At 46.8% G+C, this 18,663-nt stretch overlaps 2 protein-coding genes across 9 annotated transcripts; both read left to right on the forward strand.

Moving 5' to 3' along the window:
* The first annotated feature begins 122 nt into the window (after positions 1-122).
* kermit (PDZ domain-containing protein GIPC-like protein kermit) lies at positions 123-8,969 on the forward strand. 4 transcript variants are annotated; one of them, XM_017232249.3, is made up of 2 exons: positions 123-264; positions 7,424-8,969. In XM_017232249.3, the coding sequence occupies exon 2, from the start codon at positions 7,519-7,521 to the stop codon at positions 8,542-8,544; it is 1,026 nt and encodes a 341-aa protein (XP_017087738.2). In that variant the 5' UTR covers positions 123-264; positions 7,424-7,518; the 3' UTR covers positions 8,545-8,969. The 4 variants fall into 4 exon arrangements, with proteins under 4 accessions (XP_017087738.2, XP_070135188.1, XP_070135187.1 ...); XM_070279087.1 differs by lacking the exon at positions 123-264 and adding an exon at positions 5,086-5,170; XM_070279086.1 differs by lacking the exon at positions 123-264 and adding an exon at positions 6,464-6,622.
* Positions 124-17,811, forward strand: Lpin (phosphatidate phosphatase LPIN). 5 transcript variants are annotated; one of them, XM_017232244.3, is made up of 12 exons: positions 124-264; positions 11,964-12,366; positions 12,426-12,634; positions 12,703-12,840; positions 12,908-14,035; positions 14,095-14,194; positions 14,354-14,482; positions 14,595-14,775; positions 14,845-15,056; positions 15,123-15,623; positions 15,687-15,790; positions 16,173-16,794. In XM_017232244.3, exons 2-12 carry the CDS (start codon positions 12,187-12,189, stop codon positions 16,510-16,512), a joined length of 3,222 nt encoding a protein of 1,073 aa, XP_017087733.2. In that variant the 5' UTR covers positions 124-264; positions 11,964-12,186; the 3' UTR covers positions 16,513-16,794. The 5 variants fall into 5 exon arrangements, with proteins under 5 accessions (XP_017087733.2, XP_017087736.2, XP_017087732.2 ...); XM_017232247.3 differs by lacking the exons at positions 124-264; positions 16,173-16,794 and adding exons at positions 9,774-10,032; positions 17,072-17,811; XM_017232243.3 differs by lacking the exon at positions 124-264 and adding an exon at positions 9,774-10,032.
* Positions 17,812-18,663: the final 852 nt, after the last annotated feature.

The following is an 18,663-nucleotide window of genomic DNA, read 5'->3' on the forward strand; positions in this document are numbered from 1 at the left end:
AAGAGATTCAATAACGTGTTGTTGGGGAAAAAAAGAACAAATTGTTTTGGAGTGTGTGCAACGCCAACAGCAACAGCAACAACCAGTTGGTGATACGAGTCCGCTTTCCTTTCCTCACTCATTAGCGGCGCTTTCCTTCAGCCAGCCAGCGACTGGAAATCGGCGGGGAGACCTATAACCGGGCTACATCACTTGGCTTTGCCCGCAAATTGATATTAATATAGTGTATGCAAGTGCACCGACAGCATCTTGGCTAAAAATCAGGTGCGTACGCCTTTCCTTGCCAACTTTCGATATCGTCGATATACATATGTGTTTGGTCCCCGTGTCTGGTCTTGGCTATTATCTGTCTCCCTCTGGTGCGTGGACACACACAACTTATAGTATGGGTTATTGTTAAAGTCGTGCAGCATCTTTGGCATTCAGTCACTCATTCATTAGCTTAACACACATATTTTTCAGCGGCTAACAAATAAAGTGAAAGGTGTCGGGCACGCGTTTTCCCATCTTTTGTGCTCCTCTTGAATTCATTTATGTCTCCGCCAAGGAAAGCGAAATCGTTCTTAGTCATCGGGATTTTCAGGGGGTGGTTCAGTCGGAAGAGCCCTCTCCTGCCCGCCTGGCAACAGGCTTAGAATCAACATACTCCATAAATCGGTGCACTCCCAACGAATATTTTATTGATTTTGTGCAGCTGCTCAGCCCGGGCTCAGCCTGCCGCCGTTAATTATTATTTTTCGAGAGTGTGCGACAAGTGTTGCCACAGTCCCCAGGCACCACACCCACTTATGTCAGCGGAGGAAAAGCGTTAGCGGAAATGATTTCATACCTCGGAACCCACCACCGTCGGAGGCCGTGCTCACTGGCCATTGCCTGCCCCAAGTTGTCTGACAGAGTTTTCCTCGTTTTTCGACAGTTTTGGGTTTTCGGGCTATTGAGGTTAGGTACAGGGGTCCTGCTCAATGTCAGGATTTCCTTTGCGTCGTCGCAAAGTATCATGTTTTGGGGTGTGCGGAAAGCACGTTTTTCGTAGTGCGCCCAATTTCACGGCCAAATTGATTTTCCAACTCGAACTCGAAACATTACAAAATATTTCACACAGCAATGACGATAATAAAAGCGCCTTTTCATTTTCGCAGCCAGCACGCACATCGCAATAATTATAACTGTTTTTTTTCTTGCAAGAGCATGCTTGGCGGCCACCACGTGCGTCCACGCATTGGGGTTTTCGTCTCGTCGGCTTTTCCCACCCAGCTCGCCCTCCAAAGAAAGAAGCAGAAGAAATTCAAAACTTGAGCCATTTGTAGCCAAATTAAGGTGTTAACTAACCGTGAAGTTGGTCAGTGGGAGATCCAGCCGAAATGTTTTGAATTTAAACTTAAAATGGCCCTATCTTTAAAGATCTTTTCTAAAGATACTCTCTTTATAACTGTTTATTATTATTTTTATTTAATAAAAAAAAAAGATTATCTATTTTTTTTTCTGTGTAGTTTGTTGTTTCGGCAGACGAGCAGCTCGGAAATTGTTTGATCGATTCGATTCCTTCGTCTGCTTCCGCTCAGCCAGCTATCGGCTGGTAGCTTTTGCCCTGCCATTCGCCACTTGCTAACAGTTGTTTTCGTACGTGTGCTGCGCTCAGATACGCAGATACAGATACTTTTCTCAGATGCATTGTTGTTTGCTATTTTTTTTTCTTCTCCTCTCTGCTCTCTCCTTTCTCCTCTCTTCTATCCAAGCGGAAGCAACTCCATTTATGTAAATTGCTTGCGTGACATTTCAATACGTCGGGCGTTTTATGAAAAGCTAGAGCCAAAGAACCGACTCCATTGTTGGTCGTGGACGGACGTGGACCAGCAGATCTCCGCCATGCCATCATGCGCCAGGGTTGTCAGGGCGTCTATTCCCCCCCCCCGGCCGCCAATCAGCTTAACTGTGCTTTTTTATGGCCGCACTTGGCTCGTTTTTTATGCGCACTCATGGTCGCACATGTGCAATATCATTGCAATAGCGTTTTTCCAATAAGTATGCCTCGATGTACTTTGAATTAGCGTTAATGAATCTGCATATATGTAGTATCGCCTGCTCTTGTTTAAAGTATATTCCTATAAAGCTCATACATATTTGGGTTTATTTTGTGGCCCAAAACAAACATTCTGCCACGGTATTTCGGCTTTAATTCGTTTGCTTAATTTGCCTTTTTCGTGCTCAGGGTTCAGCGAGGTGAAACGGTTAAATGTTTTCAAAACTGCCCCCACTGTTTTCCTTTCCTTTCCCCAAAATAAGTATGTATGTATATGTATGTATCCCCCTTGCGTGTGTGTTCATTGTTATTTTGGTGTGCCGCCCTCCGGTGGCGGTGTGCATTATATTATGCTAACTAGACCCTAATGTCGGTGGGCCTGTGCTGTGTTTCGAGTGCTCTACATTAGCGTATCGCATCGTATACGCTTTTCTCCATAAAGAGGCCCCATTCGATATATTCCCTCCAGGGCTGCATTTGCATCGGGTTTCAAAGTGCGGGTTCATTGCACTGGATCACCCCAGCAGTACTTATAGATCAACGACATTCGTCGTGTTTTAAACCCTAGTGCAGGTCCGAAAACACAAACAAAAAAAAAACCGCCCATAACCAATGGAAAATGGAAAATGTCAGCAAATTATGAATAATGTAGTGAAAAATACAGGAACTACAGAAAAACGTGATCAGAGAAGGCCGCAAAAAAAAAAAACCGAGTGTATAAATTATATGTATTATCAGTCAGGGTGAAACGACATTTAAGACTTTTTCAGTTGAGCGGTTTGAGAAAATGAATCATATGATATGATATCTCTGGAAAGAGATAGCCTTTTGCTTTTCTCAGAAACTAACCGCCCACAGGGTTGGTTTAGTTTGTTAGCATCTCTTACACTGAGAAAAAAGTCTTAGATAACCATAATTTATAAACTTTTCTCACAATGTAAGTATTTTGGATGTGCACTCTGACAGATACGGCAACTCAATTTTCTGGCTGTCTCTGTCTACGTCTCCGTCTCCGTCTGCCTTTGCCCACAAAATGTTGACTTTTCGCATTAAGTTTCACCGTTAGCACAGATCGGGGGCCGCATTCGAGATGCCGAGATGCTATGGTCTCCCCTGGCGGCGACCGTTGCCGGCGATTTTCGCATTTCAGTTGGGGCAACAAAAATTGACCTAGTCAACGAAATGCGAGATCCCCGATCTCTCTCTCTCTGGGAGAGGAAAACTAGTTTTCCAAAGCTTTCAATGAGCTTTGCGAGAAAGCTTTTTGTGTTCTCTTCCTTAAGAGTAGGCTCTCTTAGAACATGGAGGCGTTTTCTCTTCTCAAACCTTTTGTTTTTGGCATTGACTTGGGGTATTGTTGATATTATAAACATTTCAAAAAAAAAAAAAAGAAAAACAACACCTAACCTTTGGGCTTTCAAGGTTCCTCCATCCAGGCCCGAGGGAATACGATTCGAACCCAAAACCCTGCCAAACTAGATAATGTCCAAAGTACGATTTTCACGTAATTGGAATAGACAAGTGAATTTCAATTAAAGTTCACCTTTGTGTCAGTGCCAGCTCACCTGTTGTCTCACCTGTTGTTTCCCCCCACCTGCGATTTGGTTCCCTCGCCATCCAAATGTCTCATTAACTACCACTAGTAGTAGTACTTAGGCTGTAAACAGACTTGCGCAAGTAAACAGCACAATATTTCCATACAATGTCTAGGTGACAGTACCTTCAGATCACCACAATGTGTAATAATTGGAAAAGAAGGGAATAGAACTAGCCTGATAGTAGGAATCGCATCGAGGGAAAGGCGTAATGGAAAATATGAAGCCTTGATTTCAAATTCTTATCAAAACTGTTGGGGTTTGATGACGCGATTGTTTTTAAACAAAATGTTTATGGTTTGTAATCCGAAACAGACTTGGGGCTCTTGGGCTTGTTTACATTAGGAAAGGAATACCTTTAAAGATCCATTCCCCATCGATAAATAGTAAGATATTTAAAAAAAAAATGAGATATACAATTTTTCCCAAAATATGTTAGGGAATCCCTTAAAACATGATTTTATTATAATCCTTATAATGCACCAATGGCAAATATCATCTAAAAAGCCTACCATTTCATGGATCGATTCCCTGTCGATCTTTTAATACAGATCTTTTTGGTATAACTCGTAAAGGAACCTGTAGTATGATCATTATTATATACGCATGGTTCCTAAAATTGTATCTGATTTGGCCAATAGGCACCCGACTTTTGAAAGAAATACTTCGAAATATTAACAGATTTATTTGATTCGATTCCCTATCAATGTTCATAAAAAACATTGTTAACAGTTTCTGATTCAACATTTTTCTAAAGGAAACCTTTCTTTAAGGGATTGTTATAAGGACTTGGTCAACCAAGGCTACTTCAAAGGGCTGATTCAAAGGGCAGGTCGGAAAGGCTCTTCCCCTTGCGGCAGCTCTAACCTAACCGAAACCTATCTAAAAACCTATTTTGAGCCATGACTACTACTTTCAAATATTTGTAAAATCCTGAAAATACCTATTACATTTAGGATTTAAACAATATTTTTAATTTTCAAACGAAAGTCCTTAATTTATTTGATTTGGCGGTTGGTTTCTTATTCGAAACATCCTTAAAGTCTTGAAATGTTATAACATGCCTGTTCAGAAATGCTTATATCCTATAGATATATAGATGCCTATAGATAATGCCTATATCTATTCCAATTTTCTTAAGATCCGTGAACGGATTACTTTTAAAGTTTGATTTAATCAGCTTTAAAATTGTTGTAATCTATCGATCTATAGATCTATGATATCTGTGTTGTCTAAAACCTATCGATTTAATCTTTGTCCTAGTTCATATTCTTGTTTTTTTTTTTTGAAGGAATCCTTTCTATATCTACATCTTCTCCAATATCGTTGAAAGAATACTGAATAAATGAAAGAATACTTCCTATTATTGTTTTCTAAGTAAAATGGCTTGAATGATCCATTAGTAGTACTTTCTAATCGGCGTGTTATCTCGCTTGGGGTGTAAAAAATAGAAACTGAAAACTTGGCAGTTCTCTGGGGAACTATCTGGGGAGCTATCCAATTCCCCACGCGCGTGTCAGCCATGCGAGTGTGTTTGTGGGACGTTGTTTTTTTTGTAAGTTCATTAATTGATAAACAAAAATAAAATAAAACCGAAACGAAAACAATAGACCCCCTTACAAGCGAGTAGGGTTCTTAACGATAAAATACCCTCCCCATAGCCGTGATATATGGAACATACTTTGATCATAATTCCCTGCCCTCATATAACCTGCATCGCAGGTATCCATTACCAGTTGCAGTAAACAAATTGCACGTATTGTTGTTTACACCTTCTGGCATATCCCAAGCACTTGCTGTTTTTGTTTTCAAAAGCACATTCTGTAATTTCTGAAAAAAAAGCCATGTGCACTGTGTGTTGTTTACAACCAATTTAAGCTCTTTTACATATCCCACTACCCATACCCCAACCCCACATCCACACCCACACCCACACCCACCAGCTAGCTCGGAGTGTCGAGCCCACAGATTGTGGCCAATGGGAGGCAAGTAAACAAGCTGCGGGCTAAACCAAAAAACAACAACAACATCAACGCGGAAGCGAATTTGTTTACGTCTTTATCCCAAGCAGCAATTAGAGATCGGACCAACATCAGTAAACTATATAGGAGTTCCTTACCATATAGGAAAGTTCAGAGATTAACTGGCTTGGAGGGAAGTTCACTCTTCCTAGCCAAAGAACGACCCTGGTTGTGATAATTTACGATGCCATTTGGACGTAGCTATGTATCTTTTGCTAAATATGTATCTTTTTTATTAGCTGGTCAGAGATACACACATAGAAAGATTCATTGATCGCACCGGTTCTTTCCAAGGGGGCCTGACTCTCTGCCGGTTTCCGCCTCTTAAGATTTCTATGCTACACCCCAACTGCGTCGTAATTCCACTTACCGGTGCCATAAACCTCTATAATATATATAATAGTATGTTCTCAGATATATATATTTATATGTATGCTTGGTTAAGGCGCGAGCACCACACGCGCTCTCAACTATTTCGACCTTGATGGGGGGGACTAGCAGCGGAGCGGCATTATCATCCATCCGACCACTCGGCAGGGCAGTTGTTTTGCTTTTTCTGATCAGCACTGAATATATTACAATGTCTATATGTATGTATCTAGAACCGCACATGCTCGAATATGGGATTGGAGATACATATATGTATATGGGAATGAAGGGGCTCGTCTCATGATGTTTTTCTTCATTGATGTAACTTGTTTTCAGAAACCTGTTTGCTGAAGATTTCTTCAGACTGGGGGGAGGGAGGTATTCTGTTCAGATTGCTTAATTCAATCAACTTATGATGCCCTCTATTAGATTTAATTAAATAAACTATGTTAGATGATCTACAATGTGAGAACAGAGCATGCCTGTCTCCGGCTTTTATTTGTCTTTCATTTGAAGAACTTTCTCCTTTAGTTTATCAAAATTGTCAGTGTGTGAGAGATCGTGCTACCAGATTCGAAACCAAACCATCATCAATCTGCCAGGGAAACTGCATCCATGTACGTAGTCCTCCAGAATTCAGTCCTCCGGGCGGAACTCTACGATAAACCCTCGGCCGCCCAACCACCCCTATCTCCTGCCGACCGCGGCTCTTATCTTCCGGAGCTGTCTTATCAGGCAACCGTCAATCTTATCGCTGTGCCACCAGAAACCCCAGAAACTCGGCGGAAAAAGTCGTGGAAAGCAGCCAGCTCAGTGTGACAAAAATTGGTTTGAATTCAATGTGTTTTTCCGCGCTCTTCGGTGCTCTGTTTTCGTTAGTAGGCTAATTAGCTCATCGTTCGATCAGCTGTTTAATTAACTAGTGGTTAGTAAGAGTGTTTACTTAGTTTGCAGACCCGGGACCCTAGAAAGAGCTCCTATGTCTATATGTGTAGCTCCGTCTCGTGTCTAACCTCAAAAAAGACCCAAAGTTCTTAGGAAAAAGCCTAAAAAAGCGACCCCCGTGGTGATAAGGTGTAATCGAAGGGTACCTCAGATCGCCCATAATCCGAATCTGCCCAGATTGACTTCTGAATCACCAGAGTTAGCCTTCAGAATTGGTATTTCCATTTCCCGTTGGCAATTTACGACCGATTTGAACCGACTGGCCGATTAGATAAAGCCGTAGGCTGGTGGCGGACTCACTTCACCCTCTGTACCTCCCCAAGTCCAGCTATTAACTCACTCACCATCCCAACCAAAGAACACCCCATAACTCAATGTAATAACCCCACGATCTTCTACTAAACGCCACGCCTAACCCCGAGTGTAATCGCCTCCTAATCGCAAGAGCATCCCCATTTCTTCTACGCATACAGATCGGGATCAAGAGCAAGGTAACCGGCGGTCACTGTTGCTACATGACCCACAACTAGACGTCGCACCTCCATCCGGTCTTCATCATCCCACCATCATGCCGCTCTTCACGAGGAAGAACAACAAGCAGGGACCCACCACGGACGCCGGTCAGTTCGGCAGTCGCTCCTCCATGAACTCCGCCTCCTCCCAGGGCAGTCACCTTACCAATAACAACAACAACAACAATAACAATGGTGTGCCAGAAAAGTCAAAGCCACCGCTCGTCTTCCACTGCCAGCTGGCGCATGGAAGTCCCACCGGACTGATCCACGACTTCTCCAGCGTGCGAGAGCTGTACCAGAAGATAGCCGAGTGCTTCGACATCTCCGAGAAGGACATCCTCTTCTGTACCCTCAACTCGCACAAGGTGGACATGACGCGCCTGCTGGGCGGCCAGATCGGCCTGGACGACTTCATCTTCGCCCACCGCAAGGGCCGGCCCAAGGAGATCGAGATCATCAAGTCGCAGGACGCCCTGGGCCTGACCATCACGGACAACGGAGCCGGCTACGCGTTCATCAAGCGGATCAAGGAGGACTCGATCATCGACCACATCGAGCACATCTGCGTGGGCGATCACATCGAGAAGCTGAACGGCCAGAACATGGTGGGCAAGCGGCACTACGAGGTGGCGCGCATGCTCAAGGACATTCCGACGGGCGGCACCTTCACCCTGCGTCTGGTGGAGCCGGTCAGGAGCGGCTTCCAGGGCATCGGACCGCGCAGCCAGTCGCGAGCCTCCGGCAGCGGTGGGGCTGGAGGACGGAACTACGGCAGCGGCAAGGAGACGCTGCGGTTCAAGGCCAACGGCAATGCCCAGATCGAGCCGCAGTTCGACGAGGCGACCGAGGCCGGTATCGAGGCCATCAACAACCTGCTAGAGTCCTTCATGGGCATCAACGACACGGAGCTGGCGTCGCAGATCTGGGAACTGGGCGACAACAAGACCAACTCGATGGACTTTGCCGAGGCCATTGACAACTCTGATCTGGAGTCGTTTGGGTTCACGGACGACTTCATTATCGAGCTGTGGGGTGCCATAACGGATGCCCGGCGCAAGACCGCCACCAGTCCCAAGTAGTTGGCTCCCATCCCAGTAGTTGGAGTAGCCTTCCCCAGAACCCCGTTACCCCCGAGGCATTCGTCGGAGAGACAAATAAAAGTTCGGCATTGATGAGTTGTTCGTAGTAACTGCTACTGTCTATTATTTCATTATGTTTTGTTTTAGATTAGCCTATATTCCTACCATACTTATACACTATCTCTACAAGCGTATGTCGACTTTGCCAATTATTTAGTTATTTGTATCCTTCACGGTGGACCTACCTACATACATACATATTTATTTGAACCGTCTCTATAGACGGGAGCGGAAGCGATGAGGCATCCCAGCTACATACATATTTTGGTACAATTTGTTCGATGTACATACATACAAATATATATCTAATGTATTTCTTTAGTTTTACTATTTAAACGATAATACACACTTAAATTATTTAAAAACACGCTTGTTTTCTTTTGATTTCTTATATAATTTGGTAAGTTTTTTTTTTGTTTATTTGTTCAGGTCCTAAAAGTGCTATTTGCTATTTGATTCATAAATACGATCTGTTTAGTTCGTAGGCGTCGTTATCTTTTGTTGGCACCCATTGGCATTTTTCGAGTGGCATTCGGAAAATATTCCACAGTCCCCCTGAAAGTGTGACGAATCTTTCGCCTGGGGACTACATTAGTCCCCTCTAGCCCCGCCTCCCCCCTCGTTTTTATTGTTTTTTCTTCTACAATTTGCCATGGACGATAGACTGTACGTATGTAGTGGCTTCCTGTAGCGAAAGAATCACCCAGAACACGTCTCCCTCACTCCAGTGACGTATGTAGATCGCAACATCCGACTCTTCTGACGATCAGATCGTGTCCAAACACCGTTAATTCATTTATTACATGCAAAAAAAATAGAGCTTTCGATTGCGCATAAACAGCTGCTACTTGAGAGCGAGCAGCTGATAAGCACAGTTAAGGAGAGAGTGGGCACGCCACCGAAGGGAGAGAGTGAATGGGGCAGCTGCAAAAGGCACATGCATTGCATGCATACTAATGCATACACACATATATAGGACATGTGTATGTGTGTGCCATGGCAACAACTAAAAGTTACATGACTTTCCGGTTTTACAGGTTTTGTTGTTGCCAAGCTTTTTTCACTCTCTCTTTGCGATCTGAGAGAGAGAGAGTGGCACACACACACAGGGACAGGTGCTTAATGCGATTAGCTGAATCGCTTCTTCGAGCCAGCGCGACGCTCAGTTTTCAAAGAGAACTCGACGGAACAACAAGTGCCGAACGGAACGCAACGCAAGAAACTAAAAAACTAAAACGGCCAAGCCATATACAGAGCCAAGCAAGAACACACTTTGCCAACATTGTGAAAATACAGAAAACTAACAATAAAGACCAGCGATCGAGTGCCGGAGAAACAGAGTGAGGCGCGATAGTTTCGCTAGTGTTTTCAAGGGCGAACCCCAACCCCAACCCGGACGAACGGAAGCAGTGCAAGATTCAGTGCCAGGTAGTGGACCCAACCGAATTATATTCGAATTGAAAATTTCCATTATACTAGAGGGAGATCTGTTGAGATCTGTCGAGATCCGTCGTCTGCACAGTCTCTCTATCTATTCACTTTTTGGCAAGCATTTTGGTTAGACTTTGTGCCCCGGGTTTTTAATTGTTTGTTCGGCCGTTTGGTTTATTTTTCATTCGCATTCCCCCCATTCCCTGTCTGGACTTTGATCGTGACTCAACAGTAATGGGCAACCATCCAGCCAGTCAGCCAGCCAGCCAGCCAGCCAGACCTATTAAAATGCACACAATCTGCTGCCCCCAGACCACCCCCCCACTAAACTCGTCGCGAATCAGAGTCCAAACCCGATTTTTATTTTATATTCTATAATGTTGTGCGGGTGACGGTTTCAAGAAACCTTATCGCTGTGTGGTTGGTTGGGTGTTTGGAAACCCGACTTATCCATGATCTTTGTGCCTTTGTCTCGATATGTCGCTTCCAAGCGAAGTTGGCCCCATTCTGGGGTTTCTTTGTAATGTCATTGTAATGGCCTGATACTGATACTCCCAAGCCACCGCCCCGCCCCCTGTTATACCACCCGGGCCAGCTGATTCGCAGCTTCGCAGGTGAAAGTGAAGTGAAGTGGAGGGCAGAGCGGCGTGGCCGGAACGCGTGACAGATGGCGTGATGTGTGGTGTGATTCGAGTGTAATTGTTTAGCTCCTGATTAGGTCTTCTCTCAGAGCCCAAAATGAAAACTTGATTTAGTTACAAGCTAGTATAACTAACTAATCATCCTCTATCAAATGCCATAAACTCTCAGATTAGAAGGGCCTTGATTGTAAATATTTAGAATAGGTATTTATTGCCAAAAATCGAAAATGAAATTCCACTTTTCTAATCACAAGTGATAGGAGGAGGCTGATAATGTTATTTGGTTATGCAGATCGATTACTTGGAATTCCAACTAATCTAGCCAGATAGTGGAGTACATGGAGTACATAAAGTGTAGATATTGTGGCCGAAAAACAAGAATCTATAAACGCTTAATTATTGTGCAATGTTGGACATTGAACTCGGGGGGCTATTTATTGGCGAACTTGTTCATTTGTTTGAGTTTTATTTTATTTTTTATTTTTGTTTTTGTTGCTGTTGTGTGTCCAGCGAGTTGTAAAGAGCACGACTCTCGGACGATATCGCGTGATGTCTTTCGGGGCTCTACGATTAATTCGGGGGGTATTGCGATGGTGGTGTGTGGGTGATACCGTGTTTTATCATTCACAAACAGTAGAACACGCCACTGGCCGAGGCAGGCCGCCTTTGATAAGCTGCGTTCGATGATTTTATCGCCGTAATTTATTGGGAACACTCGTAAATAGTTTTATCCCCCAGATAAATCTCTCAAAAGGCGCCTTGAACCTGCCAACCGCTATCAGGGCATGATAATATGACTTTCACACCAATAATCTTTCACTAACTGGCCGAAAACCTCAAAGCCAACCTCCTTGGCTTGTTATTTTTGTCGAGAATTATTCTAGATTGCTGTGCTATTCCGACCTCAACTGCAGTATATACCGCATATATAGCCAGCTGGCTTTGTTTATAATTTTCGACGTCACGTCCGCCGCTTGGCAACATTCCCGTTGCCGTTGCCATGTTGCTGGCGCGGGGATGTTGCCGGTGGCCAGCAACACAAGAGGGGCGCTGGGCAACAACCCACCTTGACTTTCAGAAGAGAACACAAAGAGCTATGGGGAAAAGGTTAAAAATAAGTGGACATGGGCATTGTTGGGGCTTCGAAGCACAGGACGTGCCCACTGATGCAATTCGTCTATTTTCTGCATAACCGTTGCCCATTTTTCCGTTGCCAGCCCCGAAAACATCGATGGTTTATGGCCCATACAGATTACTCATACCCATTTCCGTTCTGCCCCGTTACAGTTCCCCCCGTATCTGAGACGCACGGGTCCCAAGTTGTAGACCGGAGCCCACAATTTCGACGATTCTTCGCCGCCAATAAGCGGCGCATTTGACCGCCTGCCAATAAACATGGCCGCCATATAACCAGCCACGGCGGATACGAGCACCTCGCACTGGTATTGCGATTAGACAAGCACACTAGCAAGTAACTATTCCCACAAGGAGTACCCAAAACAGACCAAAGATGAACAGCCTGGCGCGTGTCTTCAGTAACTTCCGCGACTTCTACAACGACATCAACGCGGCCACGCTCACGGGCGCCATCGATGTCATCGTGGTGGAGCAGAAGGACGGCGAGTTCCAGTGCTCGCCCTTCCACGTCCGCTTCGGGAAGCTGGGAGTGCTGCGCAGTCGGGAGAAGGTGGTAAGTAGTCACTTACACTTAGTAGTCACTTGGATTAATCATAATTCGTATCTCGTTAGGTTGATATTGAAATCAATGGCGCCCCGGTGGACATACAGATGAAGTTGGGCGACTCCGGCGAGGCCTTCTTTGTGGAGGAGTGCCTGGACGACGAGGACGAGGAGTTGCCGGCCAACTTGGCCACCTCGCCGATCCCCAATAGCTTCCTGCAGTCGCGTGACAAGGCCAACGACACCATGGAGGACATCAGTGGAGTGGCCGCCGACAAGTAAGTTATGTCGTCAGATCCCAACTCCAGCCGACACTCATCCCTTTCGCTTGGCTCGATCATTTTAGAAACGCTAGTGAGGATTTGCCAATTTCATTGCCGTTGCCGCGTCGCAACTCCATCGACTTCTCCAAGGAGGAGCCCAAGGAAGCCGCTGTCGAGGGCGGCAAGTTCGAGAACCAGGTTTCGGACTATACACAGCGCAGGTACCCAGTACCCACCTCCATCTTCCCATCTAGTCCTTGCTGACCCATTATTTTTGGTAATTTTTAGGCACACGGACAACACCCTGGAGCGGCGCAACTTGAGCGACAAGCTCAAGGAGTTCACCACCCAGAAGATTCGCCAAGAGTGGGCCGAGCACGAAGAGCTCTTCCAGGGCGAGAAGAAGCCAACAGAGTCGGAGCTGGAGAGCCAAAGCAAGTCGGTGACCGAGACTGAGCCGGAAAAGGTAAAGGAGGCAGATCGGCAGGCCAAATCGGCGGCCAAGGAGCCGCCAAAGCTGGAGGTAATCATGACCCCTGTCACGACCAACAGTGAGGCCACCAAGGATGTGTCCAAGAGCAAGACCAAGAAGCGCCGTAAGAAGTCCCAGATGAAGAAGAATGTCCAGCGCAAGACTTCCTCCAGCAGCTCGGTGGGCAGTGCTGGTGGCGCGGACTTGGCATCGGGCGAAACCCCCTCCCTGGGTGTGACCAATATCGATGAGGGCGAAGCTCCCTTGTCCAGTGCCACTAACAACAACAACACCTCCTCGTCCAACGACGAACAGCCCTCTGCTCCCCTGCTAACCGCTCACACCGGAGACGACAGTCCGCTGAGCGAGCTGCCCCACACTCCCACGACAAACCAACGCCTGGACTTGGACATCCATTTCTTCAGCGACACGGAGATCACCAGCCCAGTGGGCGGTGGAGTCAGGGGATCGGGACGCGCCGCCGGCGGACGCCCCTCGACCCCCATCCAGAGCGACAGCGAGCTGGAGACGACTATGCGGGATAAGCGCCATGTGACCGACGACGACAATGCCGCATCCTGGAAGTGGGGCGAGCTGCCCACGCCGGAGCAGGCCAAGAACGAGGCCATGAGCGCCGCGGAGGCCCAGCAGAGTGAGCGCCACTCCATGCTCAGCAACATGTTCAGCTTCATGAAGATGCGCAAGGTGTTCAACGACAAGGCCGGCGACATCTACCTGTCCGACTTGGAGGCCGGCAGCATGGACCCGGAAATGGCGGCCCTCTACTTCCCCACGCCCAAGCCCAAGAAGTTCGTCCAGCCGGAGGAGGATCGGGAGAGCGGAAACGGGACCAGCCTGCCCCACTCGCCCAGCTCCCTGGAGGAGGGTCAGAAGAGTATCGACTCGGACTTTGATGAGAGCAAGCAGCAGCCAGGCGGAGCCAAGTGAGTATCTCGGAGAAGTCCTCCCATCCTGGTAATCCTAATCTGAATCGATTCCGAAGGTATTTGGACTTTGTGGCCATGTCGACGTGTGGAATGCCCGAGCATGGAGCCGCCCCATCGGACGAGGAGTTCGACCGCAACCTGGTCAGCTATCCGGACGTAAGTATTGCCGCACACGGTCTAGCGCTGTGCTCTGTGTATGTTTGAGTCCCACGCACCTTACTGCACCTCAATGCACTGCATCCCGCCTTGTTAACCAGTCTCTTTCGCTCATGCCACGCCCTCATTGTTGCGCCTGTTCGCCCCTCGATCGCTCAGGTGTGCAAAAGCCCCAGCATATTCTCATCGCCTAACCTAGTCGTACGGCTGAATGGCAAATACTACACCTGGATGGCTGCATGCCCCATTGTCATGACAATGATAACCTTCCAGAAGCCACTAACCCATGTAAGTTGGCCACCAAGTGTACACTGTTCTGTACAGGCCCTTGTGTTTTCTGCCGCCAGTCCACATTGCCAGAAGTGTCCTAATCTTCGAATTGTGTCCACTCTCTGTATAGGATGCCATTGAGCAGCTGATGTCGCAGAACGTGGAGGGCGGCAACAAGCCGGAAACAGCCGCCCAAGCGGACAATGCTGGTCAGACCAAGCGCTACTGGTGGAGCTGGCGGCGTTCGCAGGATGCTGCCCCCAGCCATGTGGCCAATGCCCATGGAATACCAACGGGCAAGGATGAAAAAGGTATAGTTGCAAACTCAAACCTTCCTTCAAGCTGTTGTTCTCATCCATCCATCCATGTGGCCATTTCAGATGGTGACCAGGCGGCTGTGGCCACACAAACCTCGCGCCCCACCTCTCCAGACATCACGGATCCCACACTGAGCAAGAGCGACTCGCTGGCGAATGCGGAGAACACCTCGGCCCTGGTGGACAATCTGGAAGAGCTGACCATGGCATCCAACAAGAGCGATGAGCCCAAGGAGCGCTACAAGAAGTCACTGCGCCTCAGCTCCGCTGCCATTGTAAGTAGTGCTATGAGTACACTGTAAAAAATAGTCGAGACTTTAACGATTCTCTCGCTTGGACAGAAAAAACTGAACCTGAAGGAGGGCATGAACGAAATCGAGTTCAGCGTAACCACCGCCTACCAGGGCACAACGCGCTGCAAGTGCTATCTGTTCCGCTGGAAGCACAACGACAAGGTGGTGATCTCGGACATTGACGGCACCATCACCAAGTCCGACGTCCTGGGCCACATCCTGCCCATGGTGGGCAAGGACTGGGCCCAGCTGGGCGTGGCTCAGCTGTTCTCGAAGATCGAGCAGAACGGCTACAAGCTGTTGTATCTATCGGCCCGCGCCATCGGCCAGAGCCGGGTGACCCGGGAGTATCTGCGCTCCATTCGGCAAGGCAATGTGATGCTGCCGGACGGGCCACTGCTGCTTAACCCCACGTCCCTGATCTCGGCCTTCCATCGCGAGGTGATCGAGAAGAAGCCGGAACAGTTCAAGATTGCCTGTCTGTCGGACATCAGGGATCTGTTCCCCGACAAGGAGCCCTTCTACGCCGGCTACGGCAATCGGATCAATGTGAGCATCTCCACAGTGGCTCATTAATTCCTCCTTTGAAATATATATGTCTTTGTCTTGCAGGATGTGTGGGCCTATCGTGCCGTGGGCATTCCCATCATGCGCATCTTCACCATCAACACGAAGGGCGAACTGAAGCACGAGCTGACCCAAACATTCCAGTCCTCGTAAGTAGCCTCTCTATTTTGTATCCTAGTGTCTTAGCTGTATCCGCACCCATGTATCGCCCATGTCAATGGTTCCGGTGTCGCTCATTACTGAACTCATGCCACATCCTCCGATTAACGTCAACGTTAACCAAGCCAAACCAAACCAAACCAAACCAATCCAACCAAGCAACCAAATAAACAAACGCTAATTGGCCCAAGTCGAATTAACTTCATCACGTAACGCTAGGTGTCGTGTTATCAAGTCGCGCTGAATGTATGGTACTTCCTTCTGTGGATAGTACCTGTCCATTGTACTACCCAATCGCACCTCACCGAACCAAACTAGTTAGCCCGCCAATCCAATTCAAGCACTCTATCAATGGTTGTCAAATTTACACAGTGGCTACATCAATCAGTCGCTCGAGGTCGACGAGTACTTTCCCCTGCTGACCCACCACGAAGATTACGACTACCGGACCGACGTCTATGACGACGAGGAGTCGGAGGAGGAGCTGCAGTTCAGCGACGACTACGACGTGGATGTGCAGCACGAGGGCAGTGGGAACAGCGACGACGACGACGACGACGATGACGCCGTCTACAATGATGATTTTTACAATGATGACCAAGTCCAGGCGGAGGACACCTCCGACGATGAGGGCCTCATAATGCCCGTCCGGAGGGTCTCGACCAAGACCGAGGTGGTCCTCGCCTCGCCCCCCAAATGGTCAAATTCCTAGGCCCAGTTCCAGCCCAAGCAAGTCTCCCCAGCCCAAGAAGGTTGTGCAGCTGACAAGTGAAATGTGATAAGTTAGTTAGGAGGAGTATGTCCTGTTTGTTGTTGTCTGTGCCGATCAGTTATGTTTGAAAAGTATTCTGCTCCGAGCAGGTCTTCATGTTGTTAGCTTTAAGTCGATAGTGAGAAGAGCACATGGTGCAGGGGGTTAGAGACCTCCGATGGGAGCAAGGCTCCCCACATTTTATACCTGAGTCCTAATAAAGTACAGATCGATTCGCTGTTATGTGGGTGTTTTATTTCTTGATCTATAATCCTATAATCCCCGAATGTGGCATGAGTTCTGAGCGGTATTCTATAGTATTATTAAGTAGAATGATCTATTTATTGGAGTAGTACCCTGGTATCCCTCCATTCAATCATGTAGCATACTGCAGGGCGTCTTTTCATGGTCCTACAAATTGTGTTGCATACCCTAGGGGGGCCGAGATCATAGCCTACCTCAAAGGCGCAGCCCTTTAGATATTGAACTTCCATAATAATTGTTTTTTTTCTTTATTTAGATACTGCAGCATGACGTACATTGTGGATCAACTGTTCCCGCCGGTGAAGCACGACGAAGCCTCCGCCGAGTTCTCCAACTTCAACTACTGGCGCGACCCCATCCCGGACCTGGACATACCCGAACTGGAGACGGCCCTGGTGCCGCCGAGCAACAAAACGGACGTGGCCACCCTGCGCCCCATTCCCGAGAAGTGAAGCTACCTCTCGCGTACTATAACCACATATTAACACGGATATGCAGCCCCCCCTCCCTCTCTATATATACATATAGCGGTTAGAGCTTTCCAGACTTGGTTGCTTAGCTTTTGAACCATCTAGATGTGCTTACCAAAAATGCAATATCTGTAACGTGCATAGCTTAGCCAGGATTCCATTCTTAGCCTTGGTTTCATTTCATTTCGTTTCCTTATATCGTAACATCTTGTAGTTAAATGGGCGGACCTTTTTAGTTATAATCAAAATTGAGTTAGTACTACTGGTAGTAGTTAGTTCCTTTGAGACTCCTGCATGTTCTTAGAAGAAGCAGAAGCTGGACCATGCAAGGATGTTGTGATTTTTCGTATTTCGATTTAATTACTTTTCGATTTCGTATAGTATGTGATCATTTAAATTTAGTTTAATGTGATTGAGGTTTTATTTGAAGTTATTCTGAAATCTGTGCTCTAGACCTATGTTTACTTAATTCATAGTTTTTCAATAAAATTAAATGCTTAGAAATTCAACGAAAGCTGAAATAAAATCCGATCTTGTGTTTTGTTTACAATGGAAAGTCACCGGCTCTTCTAACTGACGACATCGGGGCGAGACACTGGTGTTGTGGTACACTCGGATTCGGATTCGGATTCGGATTCGGATTCCCATGTTACAGTGGAAAATTTTGCGATCGCGGTGGGCCCATCTGATGAGGGGGCACATCTATGACCTGCCACCGGTGGGCTGTGCGTTGGCGGGGCATTTCATTTGTCAACGTAATTTTGCCAATTCAATTAATGCTCATTTAATGCAGAGCAGACGGGCCTCAGCCCAGCCTCAGAACACCATACACCATACACATTGGCATACAAAGGCCCACGACAACGAAGTGGTCAGCTTAAGTGACCACAAATGGTCGGGGGTCTGCCGTCCAAACTCAGTGGCAGGTCGGACCACAATTGCTTTCTCTAGGGGCTGTGCTTTCTGAAACTCTCCCAAATGAGGGGGAGCACCACCACCGATTTTAATTGAAGCCTATTTCAGATTTTAAAATATTCCTATAAACCTTGGCCATTTATCTGAAAAATAAAACTAAAAAATATCAGATAATGAAGTGGGGATATATCTGAAATCTCTGCCCTCGCTCGAGCACTACCTATGATCTGTTAAAGTTAATCTGTTACATTAATTTAAGGATTTTGGATGTTACTAGTTCTATACAGACATTTCTAATATAAATATAAGGTTTTTTTAAATTATTTCCTGGTATCATATTTACATTAAATATATCTTTTTGAGGATCTTTGGGGTGACATCTTCTCAGTCTTCTGGGTACCTTCTCGGGTCTTATGGATACCTGCACTCTCTTAGTAGATGCCTGACTAGGACATTTAAGTGG

Source organism: Drosophila bipectinata, chromosome 2R (genome assembly GCF_030179905.1).
Source record: "Drosophila bipectinata strain 14024-0381.07 chromosome 2R, DbipHiC1v2, whole genome shotgun sequence".
Taxonomy (NCBI): domain Eukaryota; kingdom Metazoa; phylum Arthropoda; class Insecta; order Diptera; family Drosophilidae; genus Drosophila; species Drosophila bipectinata.